Source organism: Myotis lucifugus, unplaced genomic scaffold, assembly GCF_000147115.1.
Source record: "Myotis lucifugus unplaced genomic scaffold, Myoluc2.0 scaffold_48, whole genome shotgun sequence".
In the NCBI taxonomy this organism is placed as follows: Eukaryota; Metazoa; Chordata; class Mammalia; order Chiroptera; family Vespertilionidae; genus Myotis; species Myotis lucifugus.
Genome location: NW_005871096.1, coordinates 3,263,852 through 3,281,866, shown reverse-complemented (window position 1 = coordinate 3,281,866; position 18,015 = coordinate 3,263,852). Strand labels below are relative to the sequence as shown.

Sequence of the window (18,015 nt, the reverse complement as noted above, 5' to 3'; positions counted from 1 at the left end):
CCCTTTTTTTTTGCCCTGATTGGGGTGGAGTCCCCCCACCCCCCCTGTTCCCCCCCCAATTTCTTTTTGGACCAGGTCCGGCCCCCCCCCCCCCCCCCCCCCCACGGGCCTTCTCTTTTGTGATGGGTAGAACCATACCTCCCCATCGCCCCTCCCTGAGTTTATATGGTCGGCGCCCCAACCCCCTTATCTGCCCTGCTCTGTGTTTGACAAGGGGCAGTGCCCCAACTCCCCTATCGGCCCTGCTCTGTGAGTGACAGGGGGGAGCTCCCCAATCCCCTGATGGGCCCTGCTCTGTGTGTGACAGGGTACGAGCCCCAACCCCCGTGATGGGCCCTACTCTGTGCATGACAGGGGTGAAGCCGCAATCTCCCCATCGACCCTGCCTTGAGTGTGACAGGGGGCGGGGCCCCAACCCCCCAATTGGCCCTACCCTGAGCGTGACTGAGGGTGGCATCGCAACCTCCCGATCCGCCCTGCTCTGAGCCCAACCAGGGGCTGCACCTAGGGATTGGGCCTGCCCTCTGCCACCCGGGAGCAGGCCTAAGCCAGCAGGTCGTTATCTCCCGAGGGGTCCCAGACTGCGAGAGGGCACAGGCCGGGCTGAGGGACCCCCCCTCCCCCCCGAGTGCACAAATTTTTGTGCACCAGGCCTCTAGTATATATATAAAAGCCTAAGCGACCGTTATAACCAGATGACTGGCTGGTAGCTATGACGTGCACTGGCCACCAGGGGGCAGACGCTCAACGCAGGAGCTGCCCTCTGGTGGTCAGTGCGTTCCCACAACCAACCTCCCACAGCTGGACATCTTGTGGTCCCTCCCCCCAGCCAGCCGGCCCTGATAGCCCTGATCAGGACTGGGCAAGACAGCCCCGATCGGCTCCGATCGCCAGCCAGGCTGAGGGACCCCACCTGTATACGAATTCGTGCACCAAGCCTCTAGTTTAACATATTTTTGGTTGATTTTAGCTGAAAGATTATTTCTAGTGTGTCTAGTTCACCCTGCTAGCAGAAACAAATCAGTCCAAAGTTGGGCTTTGAGATTTGAGAATCAGTAAGCATTCAGAGAAAGGTTTGTTGGGTAGGGTTTTATTCTGAAGAATCTGAAGTACCCAAAAGTTTCTCCAAAGATAGATGGCACCTGAATGATCCTTTATTGCCCCTCAACATGGAGATGGGAACCTAATGGGAGACAGAGGGCAGGAAAAGATTTGGAAGATTGGATGGGTAGAGGGAAGAAGATGGTAGAAAGGCAAGGAGCCAAGAGAGAAAGGAAACTACTATCTATTTGAGGTAGACTCTGTGATCTGATAAGAGACTCCATGGGAAAAGTAAATAAATGTTTTACCACATTCTCTGGGCTCTTTTAAAATTCAGGATGTCTCAGCTCAAATGTTACAAATATAATATGGCATCAGGATAATGTCAGGAAGCCCACAGTGGTGCCTCCAACCTGTACACATTCTTTTTGTTTCACTGGCCTTCAATTTCTTCATTCGTAGAATGTGGCCAGCATAGAATTATGTTGAGAATTGTTGAAGGTGAATAGCTACACTTTATAATATGCTTCTCATTTTACCTTAGGAGATTCTGAGACTCTTGAAATTTAAAGAACTTCCCTACTTGATGAATCAGTAGTGGTTTAAACTTATGTTGCTATGCTTTATGTCAATACTTTTCTGTGCAAAAAAGAAACTTTGGACCTGTTAAGAGAATTTTTTTTCCCCTTTCCCTCAGTAAAGTACACAACCTTGTGTTGACAGTTGCTTTTTTTCACTCTCAGGTAAATTCCAGGGACAGAAAGCAAAAGTGCTATTACTTATTAATAGCAAAATCAGATCAGTTTCTGTAACAAGAGCTCTTCCAGAAGTACATCTTCAAAATCAGTAACTGATTAAAAGTCCCCTTCAGTACATGCTTTTGTAAACTTCCCCAAATGAATGCATAAAATGCAAAAATAGTCTATAAAATGCTCAAAACTAAATTTATCTATAATGTGCACAGAATGAAGCCCAGAATTACAATTCTGTCTTCTTTAGGGAATCTGCCAAAAATGAGGAGTGACTTGATTCTTATCCTAAGTGAGACACCTAGGAAGTAGAGGAAATAAGAATATCATCAGGAAGGCACAAGAGCTTGGCCAAACTGTAGGGTTCAGTCACTTCTTAGCTGTGTGATCTCTGTTTCTCCTATAAAATGGTGATATTACCGCATACATTGTGAGATGACAAAATGAGCCAACCATATAGAGTTTTAAAATAGTGCTTCAGATAAAAGGGCTCAAAACATTTTGGCTGTTATGATTTGTAATTTAGAACAATTGTATGGAGTGCTTTACTGAATAAATTGAGTAGTTGTTATCATAATTTCCCAATTATTTATATCCCAAACAGTTAGAAAATAACAAATTATTTTCCAGGTATTGTTGAGTACTAATTGATATTTGTAGTGTTGACCATATCCCATTTTCTCCCCTACCCAGGTGCTGTAAATTTTTTAATTGTCAAGGAAAGTTTAAATTTTGAAGATTACAGGATATCCTATAGAATAAAGAGGTAATATGCAAATGGTCGTCACGCCCTCATGCCATCACGCCGTAATGGCTCAGACACTCAACACTGGGGAGAGAGGAATGGGGACCAGCCAGGCTGCAGTCTGGTACAGGGACAAGCCGCCTGCCCCACAGATCCAGGTGCCAGCGGCTGTGCCTGCGCCTGTGGCTGGGAAAGGGACAAGCTGCCCGCCCTGTGGTTCCAGGCACCAGAGGCTGGGGCTACGGCCTGGGAGAGGGACAAGCTGCATGCCCCATGGACCCAGACATCAGCGCCTGCGCCTGTGTCTGCGCCCTGGAAAAAGGGACAAGCCGCCCGTCCCACGGTCATGGGCATCTGCAGCTGCGGCCCGGGCGAAGCCGCCTGCCACGGTCCCCTGTGGCAGGCGGCCAGCCCGGGTGAAGCCCGCCTGGGTCCTGGGTACCTGTGGCCAACCAGACGGAGGGAAGCCCAGGTCCCGGGTGCCTTGACCAGCCGGAGGAGGGAATCCTGGGTCCCGGGTGCAGGGCAAGGCAGAGGCGGTTAGGGGCGATCAGGCCAGCAGGGGAGCAGTTAGGGGAGATCAGGCTAGTAGGGGAGCAGTTAGGGGTGATTAGGCCGGGCAGGCAGAGGTGGTTAGGGGTGATCAGGCAGGCAGGCAGAGGGGTTACGGGCAATCAGGCAGGCAGACAGGCAAGTGGTTAGGAGCCAGCAGTCCCGGATTCCGAGAGGCAGTCGGACATCCCCCGAGGGGCCCCGGATTAGAGAGGGTGCAGGCTGGGCTGAGGGACCCCCCCCTCCCCATGCACAAATTTCATCCACTGGTTCTGTAGTTGTAATATAATGGTAAGAGCATAGAATAAGGGTCAGAACCAGGTTTCAGTAGTTAACTACTTCACACAAATCTATGACCATGGATAATACATTTAACCACTCTTCATGTCTGTTCATTCTTCTGAAAAATAGAGCAATATAAAATGAAAATTATTCATGTATGATGGGATGGGGTGTTCTTCCCTGCCATTCCTTTATATTTTCTAGAACACTGAATTCTAGAGGTTACATTAATAGAAGGGTGTGTTTTTTTGTTGTTGTTGCTTTTTAAAAAATAGAAGTGTGGTACCATCTCACACCTGTCAGAATGGCTATTATCAGTAAATCAACAAACGACAAGTGCTGGTGAGGATGTGGAGAAAAAGGAACCATCGTGCACCGCTAGTGGGAATGCAGACTGGTGCAGCCACTGTGGAAACAGTATGGAGTTTCCTCAAAAAATTAAAAATGGAACTCCCATTTGACTCAATAATCCCACTTCTAGGAATATATCTCAAAAAAACAGAAACACCAATCAGAAAGGATATATGCACCCCTGTGTTCATAGCAGCACAATTTACAATAGCTAAGATTTGGAAACAGCCTAAGTGCCCATCAGCAGATGAGTAGATTAGAAAACTGTGGTATGTCTACACAATGGGATACTACACTGCTGTAAAAAAGAAGGAATTCTTACCATTTGCAACAGCATGGATGGAACTGGAGAGCATTATGCTAACCTTGGTTCTAGGCTTTATCAGCTGCATATTTTCTCTTTTGACATCCTCATAAATAGCCAAAACCCACTGTCTAGAGTACAGTTTCCATCAGAGACTTGTACTTCTTGGCTGGGGATGCAGTGACTAAATAATTTGATGCTTTCTTTACTTATGGAAAAGGAATAAGAGTAAAAGCCCATTATCAGAAAAAAAATAGCGATGGTGTAAAATATTGAACCTTCTCAGAGCTTGTCACTTGTTACCATAAAAACCACTGTATTCAACAATGAGGTCAGTGAGCAGCTGCTGGCCAGTTTGAATGTACTAGTATACAGTATTAGATTCTATGACTAGCCGTGATACTATTTAACCACTTTTTCAATAAAATGTATTCTTTTTTTTTTTGCAAGTATGGAACAGGAATGACTGCTAAATTATTAGATACTTAAGTTTAGAATTCTAAGTCATCACTGCATAATTCAGTTGCTGAAATAACATGTAGCAGATGCTACAGTGCAAGTTAATAAGTAATTATTTTTTTGTACTCTGGCCTTTCATTTGTCACAGCCATGTGGGTTAAGTAATTATATTTTTGCTGCTTACTTTAAGATTTTCTTTTGTTTATTTAGTTCTTTTTTATTTGTTAAATTCTCCCATTTACCCCAAATTCTTTTTTTTTAATATACTTTTATTGATTTTTTACAGAGAGGAAGGGAGAGAGATAGAGAGTTAGAAACATCGATGAGAAACATTATTTTTTTGTACTCTGGCCTTTCATTTGTCACAGCCATGTGGGTTAAGTAATTATTCTTTTGCTGCTTATTTTAAGATTTTCTTTTGTTTATTTAGTACTTTTTTATTTGTTAAATTCTCCCATTTACCCCAAATTCTTTGGAAAGTCTTATGGCTCTTAATAGCCTACTTCTTTTTAAGTAAAAAGAGAAATTTGAAATTCTTAATTGATTTACTCATTATTGTAAATAAGCCAAAAGCACAGTCAAGCTTGTTTACTATTTCATGGGCATCGTGCGGGCCTCAGCTTTCAAGGGCATCTATTCAGCTTGTTACAAACCATGCTTTGGCTTCCCTTCTCCAAAGCTGGCTCCTTCTTAACCAGGAAACAAGGCAGGGTCAGGCTTCTTCCCTCTCCCCCGACCCCACCCCCTTGTCTCAAATTTCTCTGTAGCTGTTTGTGTCCAGAAGTAAATGTAACCAAAATTAATACCAGAATCAACTCAATTCAACCTACTTTTTAATTTAAAAATCAAGCTATAAAATAAAGGCCTGGATATTTGGTGTAAACTTTCACAGAAATCTGATACATGTCAGATGAAAGTTTCCAGCAAGCTACCCAATGACAAGGAATGTTGGAGGTGTCAGGAGAAAGTGTACTAGAGTTAGTGGGAACAATGAAACTCTAATGAAGATGTCCATGCTGTTGAAATATTTGGAAGATGGGTTCACAGAAGGTTGAAAATAAAATAGAGCAAGAATCTAGGCCTGTCCTATCCCACTTGTATAGATATTTGAGGCAAAAAGAAGAGGAAACCCTGGCCAGTGTGTCTCAATTGAGTGTCGCCACAAAAGGTCACCAGTTCAATTCTCAGTTAGGGGTGCGGGAGGCAGTCAATCGATGTTTCTCTCTCTCCTTCTCTCTTCCTCTCTCTCTGAAATCAATATAGTACATAATAGACTCTAAGAAGCTTTGATCAGTGTGATTAAATGATAGTTGAAACCAGGGGCTATTTGTAAGAATTTAAATAGCATTATAGCAAAGGCTAGTGATATTTACATAGTTACCATAAGATTAAGAGTTGAGCCCTTATGTATTTTATATCATAAAGTTGAATTACTGGTAGAGTCTATCGTAATAGTAATATTCAGATATTTGAGCCAATGTCAGATTATAAATATTTATGGGACAGCATTTTTTTAGATATGTAATAAAGGTTAACTGTTATTTTCATTATTAGTAGTAGTAACAGAAAACAGTCAAAGGCCAGCTGTAATGTCTATTAATTTGCTTGTTTTACCAGAACAAAATATCAACAGACTGGGTGTTTTCAACAACAGAAAATGTATTTCCTCACAGTTCTGGAGGCTGAAAGTCCAAGATCAAGGTGTGGCAAGTTTGGTTTTGATGAGGCCTCTCCTTGGCTTGTAGATGGATGCCTTCTCACTGTGCCTTGCATAGTCTTCCCGCTGTGTGTGCACGTCCCTGGTGTTTCTTTGGATGTCCAAATCTCCTCTTCTGCTAAGGATACCAGTCAGATGTGATTAGGACCCACTCTAATGACCTCATTTTAACTTAATCACCACTTAAAAGGCCCTGTCTCCAAATACAGTCATATTCTGATGTGATGGCAGTTTGGGCTTCAACATATGAAGTTGGGGGGATGGCACATTTCAGCCCACAACAGAAGCCAATCTCAGGGCCAGGATCTCTGAGGGTCAGACAGAAAGGCCCTCCTAGGGAGCCAGAAAGAAAAGTGGGACCCAAGCATGTCTGGGGGAGCAGTGGGGCACACTGTGGCTGCCCAGGCAACTCATCCACTTGGACCTTGCCCTGGTGCTAAGTATAGTGCATTTAGTTTTACAGTCCATAGTGGGTTTGCCTGACCCCCGCCTGGCAGGTGTGGGTGAGATCAGCTCAACGGATAGCATGAGGAAGTGAGTATGGGAGATGCTGAAAGGAAAGAACATATGGTGGTGAACAGCACTTTTCAATGTTTGACCACTTAATGTTTAAATTATGTTTGCCTTAGGAAGTTAAATTTGCTTACCAATCTTGTGGTAATTTAATCACCATGACTTCACTAATTTGGCTTTACTTATCTCAGTCTGTTTAAGGCTGTTGATTCTTTTAAAATTAGGAATAGGCTCATTAATTTCCCCTTGAAATAGCTATCGTGTAGTAATATAGTTAAGTGACCGAGATTAATTTGAAAACAAACTACTGTGCATTCCATTCAACCACTTTATTTGTGCCACACATTGTTTTAACCCCTGGAAAACGGCAATGTACAAAACACAAGATTCCAGCATCATGACACTTTATTTTCTATTTTGAGACAGAAAATAAAATAGATACTTTCACATAGTTATAAGTGTCTTGGAATGTATACAGGGCGACAAGGCAGAGAACAACGAAGCCTGACCAGCAAGAGTGGTCGAGGAAGGTCTCTCTTAAGTTTGAGCTAAAACCTGGAGAAGATAAACACAGAGATAAACATGTCAGAGAGAAACACGGTTAACGCCACGGTGAATATTGGGCGGACTCTCTCTCTCTGGGCCCAGACTGATTCCTGCTGTCGATGTCTGCACATCTCGATATTGCAGACACATCTCGAATTTATAAAATTCTTTACTGTATTACAGACGAGAATCTGCGGTTCAAAGGTTAGTAGGGCAGGTAACTGATTCCGAAGCCGGTCCTGCCTTCGTGGTACTGGGTACGAAAAGGCATTACAGGCGAAGAACGACGGGCTCCGGTGAAGGTTCGGGCAGCACCGAAGGCAGCACCGAAGACATGCCGGCCTCCTCTGGGACTTACCCGGGAAGGCACGGGAGGGAGAATCAGAAGACAGCGTCCGTCCGTCCTTCCTTCCTACCTACAACACCTGGCCCGGGTCTCGAGTTCGGAAAAAAGTAAAAAAGCAAGCAAAAGCCCCACAGGCTGGCGCTTCTCTCAGGCTTTCTTGACTGTTAAGAACGTCCACAACTTAGGCGACGATTTCAAGGCAAGGAGTGAACGTGCAGGCGCGGAGGAGACAAGAAGCACACACACCCGGGGGGCGGGGCTGGGGTGGAGGGGTCAATGGGCAGAAAAGGGGACATCTGTGATACTTTCAGCAATAAGATACATTAAAAAAAAAAAAAAAGAATACACACCCAAATTCACCTGCAGCCACGCCCTCCCCACAGCGGCCCAGTCCAGGACCCTCCCCACAGCGGCCCAGTCCAGGCCCCGACTCAGAACCTCGCGATTCGCGCTCCGCGTGACGTCACTTTCCGCTGCGTCCGCGCCGGCGTTAATAAATGACGTTGTCACTTCCGGGTCCCTGAAGCCGCCGGTGGCGGCGCAGGCGTCGTCGCTCGCCGGTACCCGGTCTATGGAGTCCGCTGGTGCCGCTGGTGGCGCGGCGGAAGGAGACGCAGTCCGAGTAGGGGCCTCTGCCCCGTCAGGATGTTGCCGGGCTTGGCCGCCGCCGCTGCGGCCCACGGACGGGGCTGGGCCTCCCTGTGCCGGCTCCGTCTGCGCGGCGGGGCGGCGGCCCGCGGCTCCGGCGGGCTCCAGGGTGAGTGTCGCGCCCCGGCGGCCGCCGGTTCCGCGGAAGCCGGGCTGGAGGAGCAGGCGGAGCTGGGCGCCTCTCCTCGGGCCGCGCGCCCGCGATCCCTCTCCCAGCCCCCAGCCTTTCGGGTCTCCGCCTCTGCAGTGGGGCCCGCCCGCCAGGGGGGCTCCTGACTGGCCTTGGTGACCCTGGTGTCGCCTCCGGTCCTAGCACTGGTCAGGGCTCGCAGAGCTTGCGGACAGGGTCGCCACCTTGAAGCCGCCCGCTTTGCAGCTAATCAAGCATTGAGTGCACATCGCGGTGCCGGCAGTGACCGCTCTCCTCGCACCCCCAGGCAGCCTCGTGGGAAGTGACCGGCTCCTCAGGCTTCCAGGGCTTTCGAGCTCCCCGACTCACCTGCGTTGTAGCGGAATAGGTTTTCCTGCCCGGCTCCTGTCTCGTATCCCCAGCTTGTTTTCTTACATTTCCTACAAGGATGAAGGCGCGCGGGGTTGCAATTTGACATTTGCGAGTCATTCAGAAGTATGAGGCTATGGCCATCTCACCGTCTTTGAATTGAGCCCAATTTTTGGCGGAAAAACAAAAGAACGCTTCAGTTCCGTTCAACAATCCTTTTGGTGAAAAAGTATCTACCGGGGCTGTAATTTTTATCCCTCTACTTCAACATTCGTTTCTAATTCAGATTGTCCGATCGTTTCCAAAATAGCTTTGAGCTTGTAAGTTTTAATCAGGTTTACCTCGCTTTTGGCCATAGATTGGCCAGCCATAGCGTGACACTTGAAAACTGAGATAGAAACAATGAGGGCGGAGACTGAACCAAACCCACCCTTAATCTAATCCTCCAGATTCCCGAGGATGCAAACAGTATTTGCAGAAACATTTTTCAAAAATTCATGTTTGAAACACTTGTAGGATGTTTGTGACCTGGCAATAGAATTTGTAGTCAAGTTATTCAAATCTATACTGATAAAAGGATAATATGCTAATTAGACTGGGAGACTTTCTGGATGTCCTTTTGGACAAAGCCATGGTGGCCTGGCAGAGACAGAGGCGGTTAGGGGCAATCAAGCCAGGAGGGGAGGGCAGTTGGGGCGGCGATCAGGCCTGTGGGGGGGGGGGGGAGTTGAGGGCAACTGGGGGGCAGTTGGGGGGCGAGCAGGCTGGCAGGCAGAGTGGTTAGGGGTGATCAGGCAGGCAGGGGAGTGGTTAGGAGCCAACAGTCCCTGTGGGATGGGGCCTAAACCAGCAGTCGAACATCCCCTGAGGGGTCCCAGAATGGATAGGGTGCAGGCTGGGCTGAGGGCCGCCCCCCCCCCCCCCCCCCCCCCCCGCACGAATTTTGTGCACTGGGCCACTAGTGTATAATACAAGCTCTGGTAACGCCTATGCTGTGAAATAATACATTTGTATTTTTTTATTGGCAATAAATGTAAAAGTGGGCTCTTAAATTTTCAGAAATGTTCTTGAGGCTTTTTGGTGGTGATGGAAAGTATAATTGTTGAGTTTTTTATATTGGCAATATACCTGATTCTCTTATGAGCAGGATGAATCATTTGGTTATACTCACTTTAAAATACCCAAATAAGCCCGAGCAGGTTTTGCTCAGTGGTTAGAGCATCGGCCTGCAGACTGAAGTGTCCGGGGTTGGATTCCAGTCAAGGGCACATAACTCAGTTGCAGGCTCAGTCCCCACCAGGCCCCTGCAGGAGGCAACCAATCGATGTGTCTTTCTCACATTGATGTTTCTCTTTCTGCCTCTCCCTCTCCCTTCCACTGTCTAAAAGTTAATGGAAAAATATCCCCGGGTGAGGATGAAGAACAACAAGAAATACTCAAGTAAACTTTGTAGCATTGCTTCTATTGACCACATAATTTCTGTACTTTGCATTTAAATTAGCTGTAGTGGCTGTTGAATTTAGGAAAAACTGCCCTTTAAATGTTGGTTAAAAGGAGTTGAAATAGTGTAATATGTAATTCTATTCTCTGTAACTGTCATGTCAAAAATTATGTTCTCTTATCATCTGGGAACCATAAATAATAATTTCCTATCTCACCAGTCAGAATGACTTGGCAGAGTTCTTTGGAATGTTTATTATTAAAATGTGTTTTCACACTTAAAAACACTTAGTGGGTTTTAAAAATAATCTTGTTTGTGAAAATTTAGTTTCAGTAGTACTGAAACTGTTTTAAAAGGGCTACCATAAGTATGGTAAAATTTAAAAATAATTTAGAAAAAGAGTACTGTTTAAGTGTAAGAAGAAAACAGTATTTGAAGAACTTTTGGGAAAAATTCTAAAAACATACTTTTTTGTCAAGAAATAAAGTTTAGTGTATGCTTATAAAGTTCTTGTGTGGGAGAATATGGGGTTGGGAAAAACGTATGAAGAGTAAGGAGAGGAGGAAACCTTGAGGGAAACAATTGCTTCATTTGCATACTTAAAGTGAGAAATAACTGTCAAACTAACCTGGAAAATATTTAAAGGTGAAAGGAAAACAGTATTCTAGAGCAGTACTGTCCAAAAGAAATATGTGAGTCATGTATGTAATTTTCAGTTATCTGATAGCCATATTTTAAAAAATAAAGAGAGGAAATTAACTTTATTTTATCCAGTATATTCAAAATATTTCAACATGTAATCAATATAAAAATTATTGAGGTATTTTACATTATCTTTTTAAAAAATATTTTTATTGATTTCAGAGAGGAAGGGAGAGGAAGAGAGAGATAGAAACATCAATGATGAGCGGGAATCATTGATTGGCCGCCTTCTGCACACCCCTTACCGGGGACCGAGCCCACAACCCAGGCATGTAGACCCTTCAGTCCACAGGCCAACGCTCTATCTACTGAACCAAACCGGCTAGGGCTACATTATCTTTTTGTACTAAATTGTTGAAGTCCAGTGTGTATCTTACACTTACAGCACCTCTTAGTTCAGAGTAGCCACATTTCAAGTGCTCAATGAACAGTGACTACTCTATTGGATAGTGCAGTTAGAGTTAGTATCCCTAATTTAGAAAGAATTTTTACAAACCAATGTACATTTCAGTAGAAAAGTGGGCAAAGAGTTCAAGTGGCCAAAAAAAAAAATGCAAAAATCTTTTATACTCACTAATAAACATTGAACCATAAGTTTAAAGGATTTAGTACTCATTGCCTGACTGTGTTGGCTAAGTTTTTCATAATGATGCCTCATATTGAGAGTGCAGGAAAGCAGGAACTCTCTTACTACTGATTGGGACATATAGTTGAACAGTGTTTTATAGGTCAGTTATTCTTTGTATAAAAATAACTTTAGCCCTAGCTGGTTTGGCTCAGTGGATAGAGCGTCGGCCTGTGGACTGAAGGGTCCCAGGTTCGATTCTGGTCGGGGGCACATGCCTGGGTTGCAGGCTCGATCCCCAGTGTGGGATCTGCAGGAGGCAGCCAATCGATGGTTCTCTCTCATCATTGATGTTTCTATCTCTCCCTCTCCCTTCCTCTCTGAAATCAATAAAAATAATTAAAAAAAAATAACTTTAAAGGTTTATGCCTTCTGATCCAGCAATTCTACTTAAAGGGATTTACTTTAATGGAATAATCAGGTATGTATTAAAGTGTGTGCATAAGTTCATTATTCATAGTAATAAATTGGTAACATAGTTATAATTAGAAACTGAAATATTATTATAGTAAATTTATTATGGGCTGGTGATATATGCAACCATTTTTTAAAGTAATAATTTAGAATATTTAGTGACATAGAAAAATGCTCTTGTACTATTAGTTAAAATTAGAAAAAAATTTAGTAAGAAAATATACTGCGATGTTAACTGAGTTTCTCTAGAAAAATTTTTTAGCTTTGTGTTTTTCAAATGATCTACAATAAACATATACTTTTAAATAATAAGATGTTACTTAGTTTCTATAGTGAATATATCCTTTTTGTTTTAAGCTTCTTTGGCTTTGCATAGAGCACTTAACTTTTAAAAAAATATATCTTTATTAATTTCACAGAGGAAGGGAGAGGGAAAGAGATAGAAACATCAATGATGAGAGAGAATCATTGATTGGCTGCCTCTTGCACGTCTCCTACTAGGGATCAAGCCCACAACCCAGGCATGTGCCCTTGACCGGAATCGAACCTGAGATCCTTCAGTCCACAGGCTGATGCTCTATCCACTGAGACAAACCAGCTAGGGCTTATTTTTTCATATATTTATAAAAAATTTGACCAAAATTTGAGGTCAGAGGATGCTCCTTTAAGTACTGCATATCAAATGGACACATGCTTTTGCTTAAAACTGAGATTAATGAAAGTTTTTAAATAAAAATATAGAAATTAAGGCTTTGTATTTTATTCCTATCTGTAATGTGCTCATATTTACTACCATAAGAAAAGTAGAGTAGGGATTTTAACAATTTAACTTTTGTCCCCAGAACTCCCTCCCTTAAATAACTAATAGGAACATTGACAATTATAAAAGACCATTTTGGCAGACTGACAGCATGATTCTGTGTAGTTCAAGTTAATGGTAGGATTTATAACTGTAAAATGAGTATGTTCTTCATAGAGTTTTTGTGAGTAAAAATTATTCAATAAAGAGGTGCTAGACATTATAGTTACTATGGTGTAATGCTGAACAAGAGACACAGTTTTCACCTTTATTGGGCAGACACTAGGAATGAGAAAACATAAGTGTTGTGCAAGAAAGTAGCCAGCAGGGACTGTTTCATTACATGTGCTGGTCTGGGACTCTAGCTTTCCTGTTACTGTTTTTACTTTTTTAAAGCAAATATTAACAAGAATAAAGCAAGGCAATAGAGATGTATGCCAAGAAGCAATGCAGGAAGTTGCCAGCATCTCATATACTTTACTTGAAAAAAAAAAAAAAGGATTTCCTATTGCTTACTCTATTTTGGAGAAAAATCAAATCAGCACTAGTCTTTTAGGTTGAGCTACCCGGTCAAAGTCACACTTTTGCTTGTTAGCTGATTAGGCATAAAAGAGATTTCTCTCCATTTTTGCCTGGCTGAAAGCATAAAAGTAAACTAGAGATAGTGTGTTAATATTAGCACTAATAATATTAAAAGTAATCGAGCAATGATAATATTTTTAGTTTTTAAAAATTTAGGCATTTTTTGAAAATACAGAAAAGTATGGAGAAAAAGTTATGCAGAATCCAAATATTTTACCAGTAACATTTATAATAGTTGAATTCAGACTTTATTCTTTTGTCTCCTATAAATACATTATAGCATGAGTATTTTTACATGTTATTAAAAGGTTTTGATGAATACACAATGAAAATACAGGGATGTCTGATAATGTAATCATTCTCTTGGGGAACATTTAAGTTGTTTCTAGTTTTTGCTATAATAAATAATACCATGAAGAACAGTTTTTGCATTCTATATAATAATAGTATATTATATGGGCCTAGCAAGCTTTTGCTGTGCTGTTCTACTTATTGTCTTATTTTAAATTCACAATCACTAACCTCTTTGAAATTAAGTGATTTAGTAACCATGACTTAGTTTTCAGTATGTCAGTGCTTTAGAAATTTTGGGGAAAAACTACTGAAATCGTTTCTTAAATAATGAGACTGACCTCTGAAAGACAGGGTGCACATTTGACTCTGATTCTGTTTGTTTTTAGTTATTGTTACTCCCTAAGCAACATGTACAGTATGTCAGTTTACATGGGAGAAAAAGTGTTTCTTGTGTTGTTTGTTGTTGTAGTCTGAAAAAGAAGGCTAAATTTCCTCTGAAAGCCAGAGTAAGTGGTAGATGACGAACCAGGTTGGAGAGAGATGACAAATGGTGATCAGTAGCAGTGGTCATTAGGAGCTACAGAGCTACAGTAAAATAAAAGCGGAGAAGAGTAATTGTTATGACCATACTGATAAAAATACCAGTAGCTTGCAGTCTTAATGAAGAAACCGCCCTTATTTGTACAGCAAAAAGAAGGTCCTTGTCTAGACCTGCAGAAGAGTGAGCACCAAACTTAAGACTGATCTTCTGTATGTAGCTTATTTTAGAAGTCACCTTGAAGAAAGGGTATTATGGTGGGTAATATTTTTCTGCCGCCTAGAATTAATTAATGAACTCAATCATTTATTTGACAGATGTTTGTGTTTTTACTACTATGTGTGAGGTATTATATTTGCTTATTGACTCAAATGTGGTCCTGTGTATTTTTTAGAATATAAACTGTTAAAGGTAGTAATGCATTCTGTAAGTTTTGTGTAATTTTTTAATTGTGTAAAATTTTAATGCCACAAATTTTTAATGTTTTTATTGATTTGAGAGAGAGAGAGAGAGAGAGAGAGAGAGAGAAACATCAATGTGAGAGAAACATCGATTGGTTGCCTTCTGTACGCATCCCAACCAGGAATTGAACCCACAACCCAGGTATGTGCCCTGACCCGGAATCGAACCAGTGACCTTTCAGTGCACGGGACAGTGCTCAACCAACTGAGCCACAGAAGCCAGGGCCCAAATGTGTACTTTTAAAGTTGCTGATACCTGAAATTTTCCTGAAGTTAAAAATTAAGGACTTTTCAAAACAGCTGGCAAGGAAGCTATCAAAGATTACTAGGACAGTGCCAAAAGGACACAGGTGTCAATTTGAAGAGAATACCAGCCAAAAATGGGACAGTTTGAGCATTAATCAAGATAATGACTAAAATGGATTAAAATACATCAAATAATGTTTAAATCTGTGAAATCATAACAGTACATGCACACACAGAAATTAATTGTCACTACTGCAGGATGGTAATGAACTCATTATTTTGAGAACTAAAAAATAAGGGGAAGAGTTAATTATTTAGCTTGATTTTCCTATATGAACTATACTGCTGAATAACCAAATAAATGAAGGGAACGTTCTCTTTGTACAAGTATTTGAATAATAATGAAGAAGTGATAAAATTAAATTATCACCATTTTGTAACCACCTAATGAATAAATGGTTCTAGGCTTTGAACAACAGCATATACTGTCACAGATAGACAATCAAATATTATGTGGCTCCTGATGAAAGAACTCATCACTACCGAACAAGTAGTGTTGCCGTAATAAAAAGAACCAGAATTTGGATAAAGCCTTTATTTTTTATTGATGTTTAGAGAGAGAGAGGGAGAGAAACATCAATTTGTTTTCCGTTAATTTATGCATTCATTGGTTGTTTCCTGTATGTGCCCTGACGGGGATTGAACCAGCAACCTTGGTGTATCAGGATGATGCTTTAACTGAGATACCAGGCCTGGATAAAGCCTTTAGACAATTTATAGAACATGATAAACTATACAGGGAATTAAATCAGCAAAATTAGACTGGAATACTACCAGAACAAAATTTTAGGACAAACAACTTGGTCTCTTAAATATAAAAACTGCTCTTAAAAAAAAAAAAAGACATCCTGTAGCTTAAAAGAGACTTAAAAGTTATCTGTCAGTCACAGTTTGTGGACCTTGTTACGATCTGTTCACACACACAAAAACTATAATACCTATAACAACTGGAAATTGGAAATTGATGGTATTTGATGATATTAAGAAATTGTTATTAGTTTTTACTTTTAAAAGTTCTTGTTTCTAAGAATTCATACTGAAATGTTTATGAATGAAACTAGAGACCTGATGCACAAAATTCATGCAAGAGGCTTGACTCCTGCCACGGTGGCTGTCACCGCCTCTGCCTCCACTGTCTCGGCCCCCGCCTCCATGGCTTCATTCAGAAGGACATCCAGAAGGATGTCTGGTCTAATTAGCATATTACACTTTTATTATTACAGATTATTTTATGTCTGAGTTTTGCATCAATTAAAATGGAGGTGAGGAGATACTGGTATAGATAGAGATGAGACAAGGTTGACTGTGAGTTGATACTTATTGAAGGTGGGCATTATGTATGTAGACATTTATTGTACAGCTTTTTCTACCTTTGCATATGTTTGAAAATCTACACTAATAAAAGACAAACATGCAAATTGACCATACCTTCGCTACGCCTTAAGCCATGCCCACCAGCCAATCAGAGTGACTATATGCAAATTAACCCAACCAAGATGGCGGCTGACAGCCACGGAGCTGGAGCGAGCAGGAGGCTTGGTTGCCCCAATGATGGAGGAAGCCAAGCTTCCCGCCTGCCACTGCCGGCTCTGAGCTCCACTCAAAGCAATAGTTTCAATTATAGAAGATAAATAAACCCCAGATACCTGCTTTCAGCGGGCCGTGGCCACGGAGCTAGAGCCTTGGGTTGCCCCTGGTGATGGAGGAAGCCAAGCTTCCCTTGCGCCAGCCCTGGCCAGCTCTGAGCTCCACTCCAGGCTACAAAGTTTAATTATAGAAGGTAAATAAATCCCAGAATAAAAAAAAAAAAAGAAAGGAGAGGCTGGGAGCTTCTGTCACCCGGGGAGCTTGGCCAGCCTGAAAATGGCCCTCAACCCCTTACCCAGACTGGCCAGGCAACCCAGACTGGCCAGGCAACTCAGTGGGGACCCCCCACCCTAAAAGGGGGTGTGGCCAGCCTGAAAACAGCCATCAGCCCCTCACCCAGGCTGGCCAAACCTCCATGGGGTAAGGGTCCCCACTGGGGTGGGGGGGCTTGACCAGCCTGCAAACAGCCATCAGCCCCTCACCCAGGCTGGCCAGGCACCCCAGTGGGGACCCCCACCCTGAAGGGGCTGTGACCAGCTGCAAACAGCCATCAGCCCCTCACCCAGGCTGGCCAGGCACCCCAGCGGGACCCTCACCCTGATTCAGGACACCCTTCAGGGCAAACCAGCCGGCCCCCACCCTCTATCCTATATAATAAAAGGGAAATGTGCAAATTGACCCTAACAGCAGAATGACTGGGAATGACTGGTCACTATGACACACACTGACCACCATGGGCCAGACGATGCCCCCTGGTGGTCAGTGCGCTCCCACAGTGGGAGTTCTGCTCAGCCACAAGCCAGGCTGATGGCTGCCAGTACAGTCCAGTACAGTGGTGGTGGTGGGAGCCTCTCCCGCCTCCTCAGCAGTGCTAAGGATGTCCGACTGCAGTTTAGGCCTGCTTCCCGCTGGCAAGTGGACATCCCCCGAGGGCTCCTGGGCTGCCAGAGGGATGTCTGACTGCCAGCTTAGGCCCAATCACCCGGGGAGCGGGCCTAAGCCAGCAGGTGGTCATTCCCCGTGGCGGTCCCGAGACTGCGAGAGGGCACAGGCCGGGCTGAGGGACCCCCCCTCCGAGTGCACAAATTTTTGTGCACCAGGCCTCTAGTTATAATATAATACACAGTAATATAATACAGTGTACTACAAGCATGTCAAACTCAAAGGCTAACACGGGCCAAATAAACAAGGTTTAAGTTTATGTGGGCCACAAAAAAAAAAGCTTCAATTTTCAGAGAAAGGTAGATTTATTTCAATAGAGACATGCTGAATACAAAGGGCTGAAATAAATGAGTAATCGTTAACATAAAATAATAGAACATTTTAATAAAAATTAAATTTTTCTTGAACATTAACTTACCAGACACTGGATAACTGCACAAATTAATAAGCATAATGCAAATAAACCTATTTTTCTTGTTCTCCAAAAGCGAAATATTAGTGGGATTCCTTGGGTTACCTCTGGTACTCAAAAGTGGAATGGAGACAGTCCTAGTTTTATTGTGAGGGCTATT

The 18,015-nt window shown here is 42.9% G+C and overlaps 1 protein-coding gene and 2 long non-coding RNA genes across 9 annotated transcripts in view; 2 read left to right on the top strand and 1 right to left on the bottom strand.

Moving 5' to 3' along the window:
• The first annotated feature begins 2,522 nt into the window (after positions 1 to 2,522).
• Positions 2,523 to 7,576, top strand: LOC106697121. The gene is made up of 3 exons (XR_001348150.2): positions 2,523 to 2,556; positions 6,101 to 6,184; positions 7,443 to 7,576. It is a non-coding gene; the product is annotated as an uncharacterized LOC106697121 (long non-coding RNA).
• LOC106697120 lies at positions 6,071 to 8,002 on the bottom strand. 3 transcript variants are annotated; one of them, XR_001348149.2, is made up of 2 exons: positions 7,956 to 8,002; positions 6,071 to 6,318 (listed from the first exon to the last, which is right to left on the bottom strand). It is a non-coding gene; the product is annotated as an uncharacterized LOC106697120 (long non-coding RNA). The 3 variants fall into 3 exon arrangements; XR_002829189.1 differs by having other exon boundaries at positions 6,071 to 6,315; XR_002829190.1 differs by lacking the exon at positions 7,956 to 8,002 and adding an exon at positions 7,618 to 7,938.
• A 110-nt stretch (positions 8,003 to 8,112) lies between these two features.
• SLC30A9 (solute carrier family 30 member 9) overlaps positions 8,113 to 18,015 on the top strand; it is a 74,595-nt gene continuing 64,692 nt past the window's right edge. The window contains exon 1 of one of the 5 annotated variants that reach the window (XM_023753619.1): positions 8,113 to 8,362. In XM_023753619.1, coding sequence (XP_023609387.1) covers positions 8,251 to 8,362 — 112 coding nt within the window. In that variant the 5' untranslated portion in view covers positions 8,113 to 8,250. The remainder of the gene's footprint in view (positions 8,363 to 18,015) is intronic. The other 4 variants (XM_023753620.1, XM_014455582.2, XM_023753618.1 and 1 more) reach the window with 4 other exon arrangements.